Source organism: Pan troglodytes, chromosome 20, assembly GCF_028858775.2.
Source record: "Pan troglodytes isolate AG18354 chromosome 20, NHGRI_mPanTro3-v2.0_pri, whole genome shotgun sequence".
In the NCBI taxonomy this organism is placed as follows: Eukaryota; Metazoa; Chordata; class Mammalia; order Primates; family Hominidae; genus Pan; species Pan troglodytes.
Genome location: NC_072418.2, coordinates 33,717,385 through 33,739,720, shown reverse-complemented (window position 1 = coordinate 33,739,720; position 22,336 = coordinate 33,717,385). Strand labels below are relative to the sequence as shown.

The 22,336-nt window shown below is 46.0% G+C and overlaps 1 protein-coding gene across 16 annotated transcripts in view; it reads right to left on the bottom strand.

The window, feature by feature from the left end:
• ZNF536 (zinc finger protein 536) overlaps positions 1-22,336 on the bottom strand; it is a 489,082-nt gene that overhangs the window by 64,177 nt on the left and 402,569 nt on the right. For 2 of the 16 annotated variants that reach the window (XM_063800651.1, XM_054673454.2), the window contains one exon: positions 5,855-5,929. The exons of the other annotated variants lie outside the window; for them this stretch is intronic. In XM_063800651.1, coding sequence (XP_063656721.1) covers positions 5,916-5,929 — 14 coding nt within the window. In that variant the 3' untranslated portion in view covers positions 5,855-5,915. Of the gene's footprint in view, positions 1-5,854; positions 5,930-22,336 lie in introns of those variants that run through there. 16 annotated transcript variants of the gene reach the window in all.

The window sequence follows — 22,336 nt, the reverse complement described above, 5'->3', positions numbered from 1 at the left end:
TCCTCATCTAAACGCTTTTTTCTTCCTGCTAAAAACAAGTTTAGAATTAAAGCGTATCAGTTTACACATATTGCATGCATATTAGTGAGACACAGCTGTGTATGTCCCCCTGTTAAGAGCCATATGATTAAGTTATGGGATATCATATAATCCAAATGCTGTTTCTATTGGTCACCTTTCACAGACAAAAGCTTTTTAGTTTAGGTCTATTAAATGACAGAATGTCCGATTCTGGAAATGTGCAAGTAATTATTATGAAGCACCTGTGACTCTCACTTTTTGCTCACCAAGTCCATCTATAAATTGCTTCTGGAACATTGCTCAGAGGCTGACAGAGGACTGTCCTCCCTGTCTGGGGCAGCTGTCGGGCATACAGTGAGGTGGCTCAAGACCCAGGGTTGATCCTGGTTAACTATGGAATCAGGACCCCAGCCGTCCTACCCCATCGCCCTGAAGTGAAGAGACTATAGACTCTTTCAGTGAAGAAACAGTGGTCGGAGAAACAGTGAAGAAGAACCCCCTAAAGTTCAGAGGGAACCCTGGGCCCACCCGTTTATCATCAGCACTTCTGGATGATATTTTGAACTAGGTCTGCACCAGAAAATCAGTTTTCAAAAACATGTGAACTAAAAGAACCAGTTTAAATGATCTTTATTTTTCCCCAAAGTAACACGCTATTTGACCCAATTAAAAACACTTTTTAAAAACTGACTGGAGTGTGTCTATTGACTACCTTTATTGAGCTTTTAAAATTTCAAATCCTTGTTTGTGGGCAAATTTCACGCACTTCTATGTTAGGGATGAGGGACGGGGAACAGCACAGGCTGCTTGCCTTTTGATGTGAAACAATGTCAAAAGGACTATTTATGACTCATACTCTGTGGAAACGTTGGCTGATGCTGTTTCTGCCACTTGATCCGGGGAAGTTGCTGTCCTGCAGAAGGCCAGTAGCTGGTGCTGGAGGGGTGGGGGCTCACACCTCTGCTGCCCCTGCCCAGGGGTCCTGAGATAGCCATCGGGGCCAGGCTCCTTGGTGTGATGTAGGTCAAGCGCCTGTGGGTTTGCAGAAAGGATTTGGCCTTTTGATTTGGTGTAGAATTTACAACCTGAGAGTGATGTCTCAGCACGCAGATCTGGGTTGTACTGGAAAAGGAAATGAGGTCAAGCTGAGAGGAACAGTGCTATCTGAGGAGGCTTCCACGAGGCCGCAGGTTGGGGACTCGGAACCGCTTCTTGTGGGCCCAGCCCCTTGACAGGGCACCTGCAGCTAGGAGCATCTGAAAGCCCGTGGGTGTGCACCTTCTGCATGGAGCAGCCCTTTTTAGTCTGTGTCCTGGGAACACAGGCAGAAAAGGAAGGAAATTCCATCTGAGGATGAGCCCACAGTACAGCCTGAAGGGGAGCGAGCCATAGGAGAACCGATGCATCCCTCAGGTGTGAGGAAAATTGGAGGCACTGAGCAGAAGAAAAGTGAAGGCGAGCTCCCCGGCTGAAGCTGACTTCATATGAGAGATTTCCAAAGCGACACGTGGGAAACTTCACAACTCCCTAAAACCCGGAGATGGGGCCAGGTCCCTCTTGTACCGGTTGTCAGGGAAGCCTCAAGACTTCATGCTGCTTGCTGTAGGACAGCTGGGGGCATCCAAAACACTTTCGCTAGCAAAGGGTCAGCACTCCCTGCCCCAAATTAAAAGTTGGTGATGCTATCAACCCTTTGGAAAGGAAATACCACTTCCAAATTGGGGTCTTAGCAAGGAGGTGCAGGAACTGGGTTTATAATGCTCTTTTAAAAAACACAAGGAGGCATACATAGAACACAGTTGATTGGAAGGAGGGATGACGACTTCTAGAGAAAATGAAAAATAAATTATTTGCTTTCATGTCCATAAAGGGAAGACGAAAGCAGATGCCAGCAACAGACAAGCATTTCCCAGGGAGAGGAAAATATTTCTGAAGGAAATCAGCCTAGTAGCAGAACAGGTGAGAAAGAAATTAGAGTGTCTAAGGACTGATAACTCCGGGAGCAGATGGGAACCATCTTAGAATTTGTGCAAGAAGAGGCAAGGAAACAGGGGAACGGTTAGCAAATACCTTTTAAAAACACCCAGGGAAACGGGAGAAGCACCAGTGGCCAAGAGCCCTTATGCAACACCTATATTTAATAACGACTCGAAGGGAGATCAAAGAAATTAAACACCAGTAAGCTTGACTTGAGCAGTGGGGAAGATATTGGAAACACTAATCAGGGACAAAATAGGGAAAGTTATGATTTAATTAAAGATATTCAGCATGGATTCACAAAAGGGAGATCATACGTAACAAAACTAATAGAATATTTTGAAAAAGTAACAAAAAGGAATTCAAGAGGGAAACCAGGGGTATAATTTACTGGGACTTTAAGAAAGCTTTTGTGCACTGACTCACAAAGGACTAATCTCCAGCGGTGGGGAGTTTGGGTGTGAGTGTGGTGGGGGGTGGAGAATGAATGAAGAATTGTCTGGACCAAGGGTACTTGTGAGCATTACTATGAAGAGATTAGGATAAAAAAAGGAGACTGACTGCTGGAATTTCCCGAGATCTGAGTTTTTTTAATTAATTTTTTTAAACATACAGCATCAATAGCCTTGCTTCGGAAATGCGCCCAAACGTGGTGGAATTCTCCTGCAGGTGTAACGTCGGAGGGCAGGCGCCAGTTGATACAACAAGGGCAATAACATTGGAAAGGATTTATTGAAATCTGATGAATACATGACCATCCCTCAAATACTACGAGACTGCGACCAAAAGGGGGGCAGAGCCACTAATTGCCACTTGAGTAATTAACACAAATAAAGGTGGAGAAAATGTCTAGAAGGAGCTAAAGCACTGTGGTCTGGACAGTGTGTGATCAACAGCTGTGCCCACTGACCGGCAAAGTCACACATCCACACGTACACACCGACGGCTTCACGCAGAAGCACGCACACACCCGCACATGCACACATTCACACATTACATAGGGACATTCATGAGCACACCTTCACACCTTGCAAAGATGCACTCCTGCCTAAACACACATTGTGCACATTCGTGCTCCTAGACACGTGTACACACAGTCGTGAACATGTGTGCGCAGGCTCACGCTTCTTTCCCCAGAGGCTGCTATGCTGTGCTTAGGTGGAAATGATGGATGTAAAGGAAAAGAGAACATACTATTTTCCACCAGGACAGTTGGGGAGGCACATGACAGGGGGAAAGGCCCCCTTAGTCACATTACGGTAATAATAGATGCCACAGGGATGAAAGAAGAGGCAGAGGGGAGAGGAATCGTGAGACACAAAAAGACCTTTGTTGCTACAAGCCAAACCAGAGCTGAATACCTTCTCTGAAAAAATAATGGCAGAAATCCCCAAATGGGCCAAACTCTTGCACTGGGAGACAGAGCTACAGAATGCAGTAGCAGGAGGCTGGAGAAGACGGTGACTAGATCTGAGACCTGCTGTCCTCAGGGCTCCAACCCAAAGCTTATCCAGCAAGAAGCCAGGCTGGGCAACGGCATGGCGAACTTTCCAAAAATGCAGACGTGTTGTTCGCCAAACGAATGTTTCTTCATTCTTGGTGAATGTCTAGGTCAGAATAATGACCGAAAGCATCAGAAGATATGTGTCTAGATGGGAAGCTCCCTGCTGCAGGGTGGCGCCATCCACTAAGTGGGCTGCAGCCACTAGCAGACGGCCCTCATCTGTGGGGCTTCGCACTCAAATCCCTTTGACACTTATAAAGTTATGACAAGCCTATGGAGAAGATATGGATATAGACACAGATCCTAACATGCGAGTATTAGAATAATTTGAACTTCATTTACCTTTTACATCATTCATTAATATTAAAATGTGACTTCAACAGTTTCCATATTTAAAAGGTCACTGAGGATGAAAAGTTGCAAAATGAAGGATACATGTCCTCCTCATTAATAATAACAGGAGTGTCCTATAATAGTCATATCCCGTGATGCTAAGGCACCAAGGCATTGATTCCCCCCAAAAATTTTTTTTTAAAGAAATGCCACCAAAAGCAATGGCAGCAAAAGCCAGAATTGACAAATGGGATCTAATTAGACTAAAGAGCTTCTGCACAGCAAAAGAAACTACCATCAGAGTGAACAGGCAACCTACAGAATGGGAGAAAATTTTTGCAATCTACTCACCTGACAAAGGGCTAATATCCAGAATCTACAATGAACTCCAACAAATTTACAAGAAAAAAACAAACAACCCCATCAAAAAGTGGGCAAAGGATATGAACAGACACTTCTCAAAAGAAGACATTTATGCAGCCAAAAGACACATGAAAAAATGCTCAACATCACTGGCCATCAGAGAAATGCAAATCAAAACCACAATAAGATACCATCTCACACCAGTTAGAATGACAATCATTAAAAAGTCAGGAAACAACACGTGCTGGAGAAGATTTGGAGAAATAGGAACACTTTTACACTGTTGGTGGGACTGTAAACTAGTTCAACCATTGTGGAAGTCAGTGTGGCGATTCCTCAGGGATCTAGAACTAGAAATACCATTTGACCCAGCCATCCCATTACTGGGTATATACCCAAAGGATTATAAATCACACTGCTATAAAAACACATGCACATGTATGTTTATTGCGGCACTATTCACAATAGCAAAGACTTGGAACCAACCCAAATGTCCAACAAATAAAAGGCTGGATTAAGAAAAAGTGGCACATATACACCATGGAATATTGTGCAGCCATAAAAAAGGATGAGTTCATGTCTTTTGTAAGGACATGGATGAAGCTGGAAACCATCACTTTCAGCAAACTATCGCAAGGACAAAAAACCAAACACCGCATGTTCTCACTCATAGGTGGGAATTGAACAATGAGAACACACGGACACAGGAAGGGGAACATCACACACCGAGGCCTGTTGTGGGGTGGGAGGAGGGGGGAGGGATAGCATTGGGAGATATACCTAATGCTAAATGACGAGTTACTGGGTGCAGCACACCAGCATGGCACATGTATACATATGTAACTAACCTGCATGTTGTGCACATGTACCCTAAAACTTAAAGAATAATAAAAAAAAAGAGAAAGAAATGTCCACTATAGGCTTTCTCTCCATTTTAACTCTGGAGATGTACATACTTTAAACCAAATAGCTATGAACTCATGCTTAGAGATTACAAACTAAGAATGAAAGGAAGGAGGAAATTTTTAAAAATATACATATAAAGAGAAACAGCTAAGCATAGCAGATCAAAATGCACCCCACTGTGTTTCGACTTCAGATCCCTCTTCCAACATCTCCCAGGGACAACTGAAGTGGACAAGCACTTCTTGAACAAGTAAAGTTAAACCATAGAGCTCACTTGTTATCTGTGGCTCCACTGCCATTTTAAACACTTGTCTCTGAAGCTTTCACCTTCGGACAGATGACATTTACAACACATGTAACAGAGATCGAAACGTGAAATCAATAACAAAAAATGTTTGCCTTTCAATTTGGTTCATTCTATCACTTCCCCCCGATTTTTGATTCAAATTGAATTTGGGAATTTATACTTTGCTTTCTAAAGCAAAGAAATCTTTTTCTAATACCCTGGAGTTCACTCAAGCATGGCCTAAAGCAATATTCACTAAGAGGAGAAAAGGGTTAACTGGGGGAGATTTAAGCGCCCCACCCCCAACGCAACTCCCAATCTTCCACCCAAAGCTACCCTAAGTGAACATACAATGTATGTGAAAACTCACCTCCCACCTCCCTGCTTCCACACAGGTTGGTGCCCCAAAACCCCCACTCCAGAAATTGCTTTGCGATAGCTGGCAGAACCCCAGAGTAGAATAAGGCTTTTTGAAGCAAAACGAAGCGTTAAAAAGTACCTGTCCGGAATATGTCTTGAAATCAGTCATTGAGAATCATCTGTCAGTAAGACAAAATTAATTACTACATGTAAAATGAAGAAATCAATGTAAATTAAACACTGTATAAATGGTATAAAAGTTTAGGACAAGGTGATTGTTAAATAATTACTGATACTTGTATAAATTTTCCACCAAGCCCCAGCAGGGACGTGACATCATGGGACTCTTTCCAAATCTTCCCAAGTCGAGTGTGGGTCTTAGTGTGTTTCTCTCACATCCACCTCCAATTAGGTTTGGAGATTTAAGTAATACCCCAGCAAATTCAGTAACTTGCAAAGTTCAGTGACATTTTAGCACAGTTTTCAGCAGCCAAGGCTGGGATGAAGGACACAGTCCCAGTGGAAAGGATAGATTCATGAACCCAGCAGGAGAAGAAGCACCCGTCCCCCCACCACAGGATCCCCAATAACTTGGGAAATGATGCTACCCGGTGAAATATTTTATTAATTTATGCAAATCTGGCTTTACTTATGAAATCCAATCAGTTATAAATACTTCAAGACAGGTCATAACTTAAGATATGACTTTTGAACAATGTTTCTAAGGCCCAGCTCCATGACTTTTGGTGTTGACATAAAAGGCTAAAAGAAAGCCTCAGTGCTGAGGCCATTGTTAGACAGACACCTCAGTTGTGTCCCTCAGGGAGCTGGGCTCTCACCCCCCACACAGCCTCTTTCACTCAGGTGCTCAGGACAAAGAGATCCAAGTCTACCGATATTTGATCCACTCAAAGAAGGCACTGACTGACTCATCCATCTCACCCTCAGACAAAGCCTTTGCATCATCTCCTGAAACCCATCTGGACAACCGGTCTGCAGCACAACAGTCTCTCCTTTCTCAGTGGGATCTAATCTGTTGCTAGAGTCGAGGACCTCCTGCAGGCACTTCTGATGATCAAAATTTCCTTCTGAAACTTCAGCCTCCTCTCCGTAATGACAGCCCGAGGCTCAGCTCACGTCTTGAGTTTTCTCTAGTCTCTCTGACCTTCTAACTTCTAATCAGCCAACACATTTCAGTCTCCTCTGAAGCTTTTGAGGTCCATTCCTCCTTCAACTTGAGGGTCCTGGCAGTGACTTTCTCACTGGGGCTTAACCTGGAAGGCAAATGCCATCAGCTGTCCACCAGAGATGGAGGACAGACTGTCAACCCCCAGGGAAGGATTGACTAGAAGAACTTTCCTGCAACAAGACCCTCAAACCCCCTGGTTGAAATGGGCCCCAAGTGTCCTCCAAGTGTACTTTGCAACAACCAATATACAGAAATAAAAGATTTCCAATATACAATTTGTAAAATTAAGGAGCTGAAGATTACTTAGGAAAGGGCGATTTGCAATGCAAACGAACTTTCTGATTTATAGAGTCACCACGGGGTTCCTTACATGAGTCAATCTAAAATAGGATTCAGCTCACAATGCATCTAAAATAGGATTCGGTTCCCAAAATCCAACACCCACGCCATATCAGCAATGGCCCCCATCAACACAGCCATTGCAGAGGGAGGTGGTCCCGCAAACTTTGCTGTGCTTTTTTCTCAAAAGATTTTCCTGCAAGTGCATGACCAATCTCATTAAATAGGCTTTCCTTTGGCTCGTACTATTATCCTTGGCTTTGCAATCAGAGTCGCTTTTCCATCCACAACCAACCCCTCAAACACCTTCAAGGACTTGCCCCACTCTACTGCCATCCTCTAGGTCTCCTCATCTTGGGACAGGCATTACATCCCGGCCAAGAGAAGCCCCTAATTCCTGTCTTGGATTTGAGATTTGGCGGGAAGTGACTTCCCATTGAGGAGTAAATCTGAGGTTTAAAATTAAGTGAAAAAGGATATAAATATTTCATTGCTTTGATGCAGTAATTCCATTTCTGGTGGTCTTCCCTAGAGAAATACTCTAAAGCATGAGGGTGAAGGGGGAATAAGAGGAGCTGCCTTTATGTTCAAAGACATTCCCTGTATTATATTTGTAATAATAAAAACATTGGAAACAGTCGACATATTCAACAATAGGGTAAATAACTATATAATGATATTTTAGTGTAGCCATACATTTATACATATACGTTTTAATAACGAGAAAAAATTTCATACTACACATATATATTACATGTATATGACATGCAGAAATCATATGACAGTAAGATTACAATCCCATAAAAGCTAGGCACAGGAAGAAAGCTGAAAGGAGATAAACTAAAACTGTGGCATTCTTCATGCAGTAAGCAATGTCTGGGAGTTTTTTCTATTTTTTAAATAATCAGAACAGAAAAAAATAGAATTTGCTTTTCTTTCAAGAAAACACAGGTTGATTTCTTTTTTGAGAAGCAAAACAGATTGGGTTAAATGTAGTATATTAAAAGTAAGTTTCAGTTAACTTCCATTTTTTGTGAAAAAGTAAAATTTCTATTAATGCTAAAGATTTTATCTCACAAACATGGTAAAATGTTTTATTTAAATATTTTATACTTGAAATATTATAAGGTCTTAGCTGCTGATCCAGAGATAACTAAGCGATACTGAAGCTGAACTAGAGACTTACCCAGGTGGGAATGTGTACAGCTGCATGGGGTTTTCATGTGTCCACAGCATTCTGTGTCTATGTCCCAGACAGGGCCTTCATACCAAACCAGGATGTGCCCCAGGAGACGTGCTCCCCAACAGCAGGGCTGTGAATGACGGCATTCTGCTGCTGACACGAGGCCCTAGCCCAGGTCTGGTATAAGACAACATCTTAGTAAATGCTGCATAAGAAATGAGTGTCCTTTGAATGTGCCTCTGATCTCTGTGAAACTGTAAGCTTGCCTGGAATGATGGCCACTGCTACCACTTCATATAGGATATGGAGTGCCTGTGCCTGCACAGAGGGATATTCAGGAGCTACCAGTACAAACACCAGGTCAGCAAACCTCCCTGCCATGCAGGCTGGTAAGACGGTGCAGGGAGAAGCCTGGAGGATCTTGGGCCTGACTCTTGCAAGGCACAATCTTACGATACCTCAATTTGCCAGTCCTTAGAACTGGGGAGATAATCTTCTTCCCCAGAGATTTTGGTGTGCTGAGTCAGAAGTAAAGAAATAAGTTTTCTCTCAAAGGCTGAAACAGTGCTGATTGCCAAACAGGGCAGGAAAATCTGGTTTTAGTTATTTAAGACGTTATTTTACTTCTACTTCTGGCTATAGTAAAAGAGCCTGTAACAAATCAACTGTCTTATTGAGCACAACTAGAAAAGCTGCATGAAAAAAACAGTGGTGCGTATTTGTGTGTATATAACCAATTTTTTTTTTCTTGAGACAGGGTCTCACTCTGTTGCTCAGGCTGGAATGCAGTGGCGTGATCTTGGCTCACTGCAACCTCTGCCTCCCGGATTCAAGCGATCCTTCCACCTCAGCCTCCCAAGTAGCTGGGACTACAGGCACGCGCCACCACGCCCAGCTAATTTTTGTATTTTTTGGTAGGGATGGAGGTTTCACCATGTTAGCCAGGCTGGTCTCAAACTCCTGACCTCAGGTGATCTGCCCATCTCGGCCTCCCAAAGTGCTGGAATTACAGGCGTGAGCCACAGCACCTGGCCAGTATGTGTGTATATAAATAATTTCAAGGTGTAATAGAGTTATCAAAGGAGCCAAGACTTGACAGGTCAAGATTCTAAAAAGGAAGGAGCACAGAATGCTGGGCTTGCTTTTGACTTTGCTTTTCCCCTTGAGACAATTGTGAACTTACAAATGGCAGCCAACGAGATGCTGAGAAGCAAAGCAGAGACATCCGTAGTCCAAGGGACCAAGAAGATAAACACCAGAATCTAGGGGTTTGTAAGGCAGAAGTTTCCTGATAAGCACCCTGCACACTTATTTGTTACCCCTAAAGGGGCAGAATAAGGAGTAAGAACAGATAAGAAATAAATCCTTAAAATCTGCTCAATTTCTGATTGACTTAAGGTGATCTTCCGCAAGCCTAATGGCCTACTGGAAACAAAAGTAAATCCTCCCTAGAGGAAGATAACACCATCCAGAGCTGTGCTGTCCGCCAGGGTAGCTGACGGCCATGTGGCTACTGGGAACTTGGGATGGGGCTTTGTCAGAATTGAGAAGTGCTATGAGGGTAAAACACTCACTGGATTTCCAAGACTTAGTACAAAAAAGACACGTAAAATGTCCCACTAATACTCTTTATATTGGTTACCTGCTCAAATGATAATACTTCGGGTACACCAGGTTAAATACAACAAAATACGTTCTTAAAAATAGTTAACTATGTATTCATGCTTATTTAATGTTGCTACTACAAAATTTAAATGACGTGGATGGTTCACATTACATTCCTGTTTGGCAGTTCTCATACAGTCAAAAGGCATCTCTAAAATTTGTATACGCCATGTCTGACATTTGATAAAAATTACCAGGAACACCAGGAAATACGACCAAATGAGTAAAAACAAAGACAGAAAATCAGGCAACAGCTAATGTAATCAGGCCTACCGAAGATCCAAATATTGAGTTCTAGAGTTACAGACTTGAGAATAACTATACCTGATATATTTAAGAAAATAGATGACAAGATAAGGAGTTTAGGTAGACAATGGGAATCGCCAAAAGAAATCAACTGGAAATTGTGATACTAAGAGTACAATATCTGAAATTCAGAGCTAGACAGTTTTGAAATACTTCAAGAAAGAGTTAGCTGGAAGAAGATTCCATTTGCATAATACAGCAATGTGTCCTGTTCTTGACTGCAAACATATATAAAGTTTTGCTCTTGTGCTAATCTGGCCCATGACTACCTTACAATCCCCTCAGAAGCCCAGACAAATTCTCCCCAGTGAGTCAGAAGACTAAACAGTTGATATGGTTTGGGTCTCTGTCCCCACCCAAATCTGATGTAGAGAACTGTAAAATGTTGGAGGTGGGGCCTGGTGGGAAGTCACTGGATCATGGGGGAAGATTTCTCATGAATGGTTTTTAGCACTACCTGCCTCGGTAATGTTTTTGTGACAGTGAGTAAGTTCTCCTGAGATCTGGTTGTTTAAAAGTGTATAGCACTTCCCCCCTCTCACGCTTCCTCCTGCTCAGGCCATGTGAAGTGCTGGCTCCCACTTTACCTTCTACCATGACTGTGAGTTTCCTGAGGCCTCCCCAGAAGCTGAGCAGATGCAACATCATGCTTCCTGTACAGCCTGCAGGACTGTGAGCCAATTCAACCTCTTTTCATTATAAATTACCCAGTCTCAGGTACTTATAGCAAATCTAGAACAGACTAACACAGCCGTGTGAGATGTTAAGACCTTAAAAGTCCTTACGACTGATGGAAGAGACATGCTAAAATGGATCAGAGGTCTGGGTTGAGAAAGACCAGCCACCCTGGCCTGGCTTTCTGGCCTTTCATCAAGTTTGACCTTAGTGTTTCCCGGAGACCAGAAGCAGTGTCAACACAACAGATCTGGAGCTGATACCAGGTTGTCTGATGCAGACTGGAACATTCAGGAAAGAGTTTTCAGGGCTTGCATGGACTACTTCTGGGTGGTCCATGAGTAAGCCACAAGGATGTTTGGGTTGTGCTGTGATGTCCCAAACATCCAACAGCAGAGCAAAAGACAAAGTACAGAGGCAATCTATTTTGTCTACATAACACCAGCTTTGCAAAAAAACCCTCGAAATACCTTGCTGCCTTTGTCTAACCCTTGCTATAAAAAAAAAGACATAGTCTTTCTCAGAAAAGCAAGGTGAGAAGCAACTAGCTCAATCAATGTTTATGTACCAGAAGGGCTATTGTAAGTGCAAAACTAATAAACTCTACTCTCGCCAAGTATCTCAAAAGAGAAAAAAGGAATGATGCTCTAGAAAAAGATTTGGGTTTGGATTGGAAGAAGAGCTACGTGATCATCAAGGGTAGAAGGATGTTAAAATATGTGCTTTTGTTACTCTTTAGATGGAAACTCCAAAAGTCTGACCACAAAGTGTAAAGGATGAATGCTTGCTTTATCCAAATTGAGAATGAAGACTGGCCAACAAGTGTCCTCAACCTCATGCCAAGACCCAATTTGAGTCTATAGAAGGATATAATTTGAAAAGGCAGAGAGTTGCAAAATAGAAGAGTTCTTTGGAAAGAGTTGGTGGGTGTGATGTTATTACCAGCCCTCCTTCCACAGGGGATGGACAGAAGTTGCTTCCTTCGCTTCAATCCCAGTTGATGGACTCTCAAAGAGAACCTGTTCCATGTCCCTTGGTGTCAGTAGGACATGATGCCCAGCTATGCCAAAGTGGAAAGGCTAGAGACTGTTCTTAGGGTGGGTTGAAAAGAGGCCTGTATGGGGAAAGGTTCCAGTTTCAGTTTGTTGGAAGACGTGAAGAATATTTCCCAAGGTCCAGATGTGGGTCACTATGGAAGGACCCTCTGCATAAAAATGCTGTCAAGGACTTTGCCCAAGAGGCTGCCTAAAAGGATGAAACAACTCACCAGGAAGACACTGGATGTTCGCTGCTGAAGGGCTAGCAGCCAGCAGCCAGCCAGAGGCAACATGCCCAAACTGTAGGTGACAGAATCCTAGAGATGTGGGAGAGTCCAAAGAACTCCAGAAAGGATCCAGCCCAGGAGAAAAACGACTGTCGTGGCTGTGTTTCCAGCCCTGACTTCTTCTGCGGACTCTGTTCGAAACCAGGGTAGCCAGAACGCATAGGAGAAACGAAAACATGAGGCCAGGGACCAGAGAAGACACGGCCTGCCCCCGTCCCCAGGCCCGCAACAGGCTGCAGCCAGGTCCAGAAAATGATCCCACTCTACATGAAGCTTGGAGTTAGGAGTATGACATTGAAACATGTGCTTCCATGACCAAAATGAGGCTCTTTTATGACTCAAAGGCACATAAAGACCCTGCGTTATTCCAGAGTGTCCAAAAATATTGTGGGACCTTGCCTAGATCTCACCCGAAATGGGCGGGGGAAATCCAACATCGCAAAATGGGTTTAAACAGACAGAAAGAATAACTTTTTGTGCTTCCACCCTGTGGACTTTTCTCTTTAAACATAAAGATGATAAATCCCCAGGAAGGAAGGAGGGAGCCTCTTACTTGAAGAACATGGGAAATCATCATTTTTTCACAAGCAATATTTTTCTTTTATCCATGAAGAGACAAGGGCCTCATGAGGATGGGAATCTTTGCTCAGCCACAGTGGAGCCAGGACACGCATCCGGTCCCCAATCCCTTCCCCCACATTGCCATGGGGGAGATGATCACCCATCCTGGAATCAGCAGATAGAGCCAATGACCCTCTCACTTTTCCTGTCTGCGTAGGACCTGGTTATCTCACTTCCCTCATCATTAAAATGCTGGTGAGTCCGGCCTAGATAAGAAAAGCCAGCTCCTGTTAGGTGGTCACCATGTCTCATGGCTGACCACCATTGTGAAGGGATGACACGCCACACCCGGGCCCCACCAAGCAAGATTCCAAAGCCCAGAGGTACCTGGGAGAGAAAACATCCTTTGGCTGGGTGTTTTCCTGAAACATTCTCTCCAGAGACCCTTCTGGAAAACGTTGCAGCCGCTGGCACCTTGCACAGCTCTCCGGCGGCCCACTCATCCTCTGGGGGCACCCATCAGCTGGAGTACCTGGGGAGAGCCTGCAGCCACAGCTCAGAAAGCGCCACATGGCAGGGAGCTGGGTTTCCAGCAGGCAGGAGAGGAGGTAAGCGCTCTCCGCAGTGTCCTGCTGTGTTTGGAAACCCCATCCAAGAGGCAGCGTATGGATCTGTGTATGGGTCTGCTGTCGTGTAATGAAATGGTAATGGGAGGCAGTCCGGAACTCCTCTTTACACAGCCATCAACGGATGCCATCCACAAGGAGGGCAGCTGCTCCTCCAATCTGCCCTGCTTTTTCAAGTCAACACTCTCTTTCAAGACCAAGGACACCCCCAGCCACACCCAGGAGCTCTTGGGGCCTCCAGAGAACCTTCTGCACTTAGATGCTCCCCCTGCACCTTGCAGGCAGCCCTTGCTCCTGGCCAGAGTGCCTGGGAGCCGAGGATCCACACAGGGTGGGACAAGAGAGTGCCTTGCAAGAAGGACAGCCCTGACTCAGGCAGGGAGCCATCTTGGAGAGCAGTTGTACCAGTGCCCAGTTCTGTGGATTGCACACTCTCCCTCTCTTTGTTAAGTTAATAATAAACCCAAAGCAACAACCACAAAATCCAAATAAATGATAAACTCCAAAAAGAGCAGAATTGGACTGTCATCTTTTCCAGATACCTGTTCACCACAGCAGAAGGGCTGTGCCAACACTGCACCATCTCCAATCCACGCCATATGCCTGTTTCTTTACTTAGCGTTGTTTGGGATGGGAATCCTTCAGAGAATGGAAGGTGCCTGAACGTTTGGCAAACCAGACAAGGACACCAGCCGAATGTGCATGGGGATATGGTGTGTCCCTAAACATGCGCGTGTGGGGCACGCGCATACACACACACACACACACACACCCAGCTTTCTTCTCTCCCATCCTGTTTGTAACTTTGCTCATCGGTTGTTTTTTCTATGTACAGTAACCAGAATTAAAATAAGCTGAGTGTTAGAAAAGCAGAACAAATTGAGACTGCTTTTGAAAGTGGTGACACTTTTGGTCAAATCATCTAGCTGAGATTTTGGCTAAGAGTTTAGTCAGACACACACGTACCCAGGCACACAAAGACTGACACGTAATCTACTCATGGCTCTGGCTCTGACTGGCTCAGAAGAGGGTCTGGAGATGCAGCCATAACGAGCTGCACTCCCGAAATGAAAATCCCATCCCCTTTCTGGTTGGATTGTGTGAGTTTGTAATGTGGGCCAGACTTCAGTCCTGGCCTCATTCACACGCGTGGATGCAACATTCACCGGCATTAAGTGGAGAGGACCACAGCCAGGAACAAACACAAACCAACAGGAAATCAATGGTGTTTTATCATCTCAGGACTTTCGATTATGCCGGCTGTCAGCAGAGAATCTGCTTGGCTGTGGCTGGCCCCGGTGCGTGGGGGACACACTCCTTCCGAGGTGCCCTTGAGGGACTGCTCCGACCAGGGGTATGGTGGACCCTGGCTGGTACCCAGGAAGCACTCCCTCCTTTTTTCTAGGAAATTCAGAGACTGGAGGCATGGCAGGAACTTCTCAAGGGTAATCATTTTTCCTGACTGGTATCTTAAGCTTGTCAAGTTCTTAGCCAGAGCTTTCCAAGTCGAGCTTAGAAGAACCATATGGTGCTCGCCCAGTCCATATGACTGGCTGAGCGTCGACCACTATTGTTGATACAATATATCACTTTGTTCTCAATATTATGACAGCATTTGTCAATGAAAATTAAATTACTGTCAAACTTATCCTGCTAACTTACGGCACAACAATCGGAGAAAGCCAGCACCGCGCCTTAAGCCAATGGGACCTTGTCTTCATGCTCCACCAAGAGGCGGGAGAGAAAGACATTTGGGTCTTTAATGCCAGTAGGGATGGTCTGCCCAGCTAGCACAGGGATGCAATGGAAACGACCTTCCTGCAGCCTGAGCTCCTGGGAAGGGGTACGACGGAGGTGGGGGCAGGGGCAGTGTCACTTCAGGCACATGCTTAGTACAGGCAATGTTTCATGAGGGAAATAGCACCACATGTTACACTGATGTGCTGATTAAAAGAAGAAAAGAAAAAGATGACATCTTTAAAATTAAAGATCCTTAGGGGGTGTTTAAAATCTAATATTGGCCAGGTGTAATGGCTCATGCCTGTAACCCCTGCATTTTGGGAGGCCGAGGCAGGAGAATTGAATGAGCCTAGGAGTTCAAGACCAGCCTAGGCAACATAGTGAGACCCCATCTCTACAAAAAAATTAAAAAATTAAAAAAATTTAAAAATCAAATAAAAATAAAATCTAATATAATTTGTGACAATCTGGATGGAATTGGGGAACATTATATGAAGTGATATATGCCAAACACAGAAAGACAAATACTGGGTGTTCTCACTTAAATGTGGACTCTGAAGCAATTGATCTCATAGAAGCAGAGAGCAGAATGGTGGTTACCAGAAGTTGAAGGCTCAGTTCAATAGGAGGAACACATTTGAATTTTTGTTTAGATCAATTGCATTACATGGCAAATATAGCTAACAGTTGAGTTTGTTACATTTCAGTATTACCGGAGAGTAAATTTGTAATATTCTTATAAAAAAAGTTAAATATTTGAGGTGACGGGATATGTTAATCAGCTTAATTCAATCTTCCCACGTTGTATTTAAAACCATAACTCCTCTTTGTACCTTATAATTATATAAAACTAGAATTTGTCAATACACAATAAAAATAAGAATAAATACAATTGAATATTGACATCCTGAGCTATCTATTCCTGTGGAAGCGTTTGATAGCTAGATTCCATCTGATACCACAATCAGCTTCTTCTATACCTGTGAACAACCTTAGCTTTCATTCTAGTATCTAAGATTGAAGACTTTTGGCTGTTCTATTTTTCCACTAAGGAAGTGGATCAATTATGGAATGCTGAGAGTTTCCAAAAATTTAAAAGATAAGTTCTTCCTCTTTGATCATCTTATTGAAAAGGGCTTGGCTGGTAGAACTCTCACAAGCAGGCATGTCATGGACCATCTAGAATCTGTAATCCACAGCCCTCTTCCTCCTCTCTCCACCCTTTAATTGTCCATACCCATGAATTCAATCTTCCAGATCATTTAAAGAAGAGACCTTGGGATTGAGATGAACTAATGGAGTCAGTCAGGGATTTTGACTTCTTTCTATTTTCTCTGTGTCTCTCAAGAATAAAATCTCTCACTAATTTCAGCCAGCAGTGACTTAAGCAACATCAAACTGCTTGTCACAATTAACACTGGGAGAGGTAGAGACAGAGATTGGGGCCTAGTCAGGACTTCTGGTTGGTTGGTTGGTTGGTTGGTTGGTTTTGAGATGGATTCTCGCTCTGTTGCCTAGGCTGGAGTGCAATGTCGTGATCTCACCTCACTGCAACCTCCACCTCCCAGGTTCAAGCGATTCTCCTGCCTCAGCCTCCTGAGTAGCTGGGATTACAGGCACCTGCCACCATGCCCGGCTAATTTTTGTATTTTTAGTAGAGATGGGGTTTCGCCATGTTGGAAAGAATGATCTCGAACTCCAGACCTCAGGTGATCCTCCCACCTTGGCCTCCCAAAGTGTTGAGATTACAAGTGTGAGCCACCTCACCTGGCTGGACTTCTGGTTTTTACAGACACATTTCTTGGTGTTTCTTCATGTAACAACATTCTAGAGTAATGACCATGGCTATTGTAGAAAAACAGAAAATGCGTCCCCAGCACATAGTAGGACATCACTTTCATCTTTAAGGTCACACAGAGCTACTAAAACCCAAACTCAAAGAGACTGCTTCCAGTGAACTATTACTCACAGTTAATAGTTTCAAATGCGGTCCCATTCTGTCCTCTGTGAGATCTTTACCTTGAACCCCCACCAGGAGAAGAACGCTAAATGTAACGCCTATGCGCTCTGGCAGCTGTGAGGACAGGCCTATAGTGGTTTGGGGAGGTGGCACGAGGGGCCGTGTTTTATAAGACTGAAAATCAAACAAAAGTACCTCTTGGTGCAGTGAGTCCGCAGCTCTCAGCTGAGTCGTCAGTGGCTCAGAAAATGAAATGGACTCTCTGGTGATGAAAACTCCCCCATATTAATACTCGAATGCTCTCTGATGGGTGCTTATTAAAGCTGAAGAACAGAATGTTTTCAACAATACAGACACCCACGTTGCCCTCCAAGATGCTTGGGTTAGTGCAGAAGCAGTCGGCCTCAGGAGGTCCTGAGCCTTCTCCCAATCCCCCGTCACTGGTAACCCAGGGAATCACCCCTTGAAGAGCCATCGATCAGTCTAGGCCAGCAGTCCAGGCCAGCAGTAGCACTGGGAGTAACCCACCCTTTCCTTCCTAAGTAATGGTGGAGGCATAAAACTGACAAGCATTTCTCCTTTACGGCAGGATCCAAATATCTGAGACCTGCTGGACCCAGCGGGGTAAAGAAGATATTCATGAGCAATCTTCTCCCTGCTCTGGAAAGCCAACCCATTTGCTGGAAACATGTCCATGGACCCTGGTGGGAGGGGACAGCCGGGTCTGGAGACTGGGCCAGCCTCTCGGCCTGCAGGATCTCGGCTCAGCCATGGTGAATTCCCAGTGCCAGCAGTCGGATTTCCATCCCCAAACTGTTCTCCCCGACACAAAGAGGGGCAGCCTGACTGCGTAACAAAAGCGAGTGTGGGTGGCAAGGTGACTGCACATTTCAGCTTGAATGCTCCGGTGTGGGGCTTGCACCTGATCACCAGATGCTTCAAGCAGATGGCCAGGGAGGGGAGGGCCGGCTCCTGGTTGCTTCCGAGGGGCTACAGGAGAACCAATCCAGAGAGCCGGTCAGGAGTGCCCGGCTGCACGGCCCAGCCTCCGCTCCAGGAGCCCTTGCAGGATGGAGCCTGGAGCCTCTGATGCCAGGGGAGCCTTCCAAATACACACAAGCACACCTCGAGGGAGGGGCTTGATCTAGGAGCGAGCCTCGGCCAGCAGACATCCCTTTGTCCACTGAATTTTTTAGGATTTCTTCTCTGGATGGCCTTGCAGAACAGGCTGGTCTGCATCTGTTATCTGATCCAGAAGGTCTCAATAAATGTGATTCACGTGCAAATTAATTTTTCAGCAAGTGGCTGGGTGAGCAATAAAAGGGAGCCTCCCCGTGGCACCAGCCTGGCCTCACCTAAAGCCCTGGGTGGGTGTTTCTGCTGACCTTGGCCCAGTAGCAAGTCCTGACAGTGACCCAGACTGAGCCTGGGTAGCAGTCGCAGCCCCTAAGATAGGAAGAGCAGGCAGAAGGGAGGTCGGTTGTGCCAAGGAGGGCTTTCTGGAGAACAGAGGATTTTTCAAAGCTCCTCTCTCAGCAGAAGCTGCTGGCAGGGTCTGCGGGCCAGGGCTGAAACGGAGGCCCAGCCCTGCTCCTGTTCCTGCCCGGGGTCTCCTTTCTCTTCCAGGAAATTCATGCTCTTGCATGCCCAGGCACACACAGCCATGCAAATGCAGGACGTGTGCACACACGCAGGTACACAAACACACACACACACACACGGGATACTTCCTGGAGAATGAGGATTGGGTTGCTTTATTTACTGATGTATCCTGCCTTCCAAATCCATTATGTTGGTGCAATTACTTTTGCAATCACCAGCAATTACTTTTGCACCAACCTAATAGAAAGTGCCTGAGATATATGAGTTGCTCAGTCAATATTGTTCAATGAATAAATGAACGAATGAGAGAATGAATGGATGAAGAATGCCCTGATTCAACCTCTCTTGCCTGCCCAACCCAGCAAGTTACCAGCTGTAGCCCCTGGTGCTCTCTGGCCCACTCTGTCACTTATATTCTGCAGATAAAACTTTTGTAAAAAGAATGACCCTCTCTTCCCTGGAGAGTAGCTGTTTTTTAAGTTCACACTTTCTCAAAGTCAGGGCTGAGCTGTGCCCAATGCCCTCCCTGGCAGAAACAAGGGAGTGGAGCTGCCCACGAATGGGTGTTCTCTCCTGGTGGTTTTGGATGGCACGGGGTTGCTCAGATCACCTGGTTCTGGCTGAGCAGGGACCACTGTGCCTGTGTCACTGTGAGCTGCTGTGCAGGAGGGACCCTCACTGCCCCTGCCCTTGGCATTTCCCCTGCCCGGCCCCAGAAGGGAATGGAGTGAATGTGGATGCACTGGTTGACAAACGGCATAGGGGAGCCAGAGGAGCAGAGAAACTCGCGGCCGATTCCAGACCTACAAACAGTGCCAAAGCCTATGAGGACTGAGGGACAGGTCATAGCACCCCTTCACTGCGGCCAGCAGGCAGGCCAGCACAAGGCGGGTTCTGCATTCACCAGCTCTGTAACCTTGAGCATTACTTGACCTCTCTGAGCCTTGCCCCTTCTTTTACAAAAGAGATAATAAGGACATCCACTTCGTTGCACCGTTGCAAGAATTTAAAAGGCAATTATCAGGCTGGGCATGGTGGCTCATGCCTATAACCCCAGCAATTTGGGAGGCCGAGGTGGGTGAATGGCTGGAGCCCAGGAGTTTGAGACCAGCTTGGGCAACATGGCAAAACCCTGTTTACAAAAATACAAAAATTGGAAAGGCACGGTGATACCTGCCTGTGGTCCCAGCTACTTAGGAGTCTGAGGTAAGAGGATCACCTGAACCCGAGGAGGTCGAGCCTGTAGTAAGCCGAGATCATGCCACTGCACTCCAGCCTGGGAGACAGAGTAAGACTCTGTCTCAAAAAAACAAAATTAAATAAATAAAAGGCAATTGTCTAGCACTTGGCCCAGCACTTGGCACTGAGCAAGCCTTCAGTGATAACTGCTCTCCATACCTGGTACCCTGCTGTGCCACACAAAGTCTAAGCCCCATACATAGCAGCTGCAGAGGGTCCAGTCTCCTCTCCCTCCCACAGGTGTGGGCATTCGGTAGGTGCTTTAAAAGTGACTCCTGGGCCGGGCGCAGTGGCCCATGCCTATAATTCCAGCACTTTGGGAGGCCAAGGCAGGTAGATCACAAGGTGAGGAGTTCAAGACCAGCCTGGCCTATGTGGTGAAACACCATCTCTACTAAAAATACAACAATTAGCCAGGCATGGTGGCACGTGCCTGTAATCCCAGCTACTGCGGAGGCTGAGGCAGGAGAATTGCTTGAACCAGGACCCAGGAGGTGGAGGTTGCAGTGAGCCGAGATCATGCCACTACACTCCAGCCTGGGCTCCAGAGCAAGACTCCATCAAACAAAAAAATAAATAAATAAAAAATAAAGGGAGGCCAAGGCGGGTGGATCACGAGGTCAGGAGATCGAGACCATCCTGGCTAACATGGTGAAACCCCGACTCTAGTAAAAAATACAAAAACTTAGCCAGGCGTGGTGGCGGGCACCTGTAGTCCCAGCTACTCGTGATGCTGAGGCAGGAGAATGGCGTGAACCCGGGAGGCGGAGCTTGCAGTGAGCCAAGATCACACCACTGCACTCCAGCCTGGGCGACAGAGCGAGACTCTGTCTCAAAAAAAAAAAAAAAAAGTGACTACTGGATGAGCTGGAGCTCTGCAGCGTGCTGTGCTATGTTTTCTGCCCTCCTCGGTGCAGGGCTGTATGTCTGTTGGAAAGCACAGGGAGTTGAAGGAGCAGTCAGGAGGCCTACAGGGTCCTGGGGTGGTGGCAGAGCCACGGGGCCAGCATCGTAGCAGGCGGCTGTGACTGGTGGCAGACCCTCCGGCCCCAGGCTCTCCCACAAAGGCAAGGATTAGCCCTGCTGCCCTGGCCCACAGCCAGCTCGGATCATTTCATTTGGCCTACTTAGCGTTCCCCCAGGGGTGCTGGAGGGGAGATGATTCATCACTGTCTGGGGCACCCTCGTGCAGAAAGCCTTCCACCCGGGAGGAGGCTGCATTCCCGTCTGTCTGTGTGACATGACAGCCACAGTTTCCAAGCCCTCCCCACGGGAAGCAGGGGTGGTCCGGGGGACACGGGTTCTGGGTTGAGGCGTGATGGACACTCAGAGAAGAAGCAGTCGTGGCCGGAGCCACCCAGCCCTGGGAGGCCGTGGGTCATATTGGTGCTGAGCCATTACTGCAAGCTGCGCCCGCAGGGTCAGAGCTGAGCTGAGTGGTATTGCACCCATCTTCGCCTCTCCTCACTGGTCCTCCGCCCATCTCAGGCCACCCCTAGAGGCAGGACAATGTCAGGGGAAGGTCAACGCAGGAAAATTCCTCCCTGGTCTGTGTCTTCTACAGCTCAGCGCATCATAGAATATGAGAGCCTTCAGAGAATCTGCGGAACCCCTCTCTCCTGTACAGAGAACTTGAGTGTCATTATTTAAGAGGGAATTTAAGAGTGTCATTATTTAAGAGTCCAGAGAGGTGAAGCAACCTATCCAAGGTCACACAGCACAATGGAGGCAGGGCTGGAACCCAATTCTTGTGTCTTCCAGCTCCAGCATAGAAAGCCTTTTTCTTTTTTTTTTTTTTTTTTTTTTTTTTTTGACAGGGCCTTGGTCTGTCACCCAGGCTGGAGTGCAGTCTCACAACCATGGCTCACTACAGCCTCAAATTTTTGGGCTCAAGTGATCCTCTTCCCTCAGCTTCCCGATTAGCTGGGACTACAGATGTGTACCACTACACCACCTGACTATTTTCTTATTTTTTTTGTAGAGATGGGGTCTCCCTACATTCCCCAAGCTATTTCCAAACTCCTGACCTCAAATGATCCTCTCGCCTTGGCCTACCAAAGTGTTGGGATGATAGGCGTGAGCACCCAGCCAGCCTAGAACTTTCATGTCCTCCGTTGGTACCTAACCATCTATCTACCCCCAGAAACAGACCCACAGGGAGGCAGATAGCAGAGGAG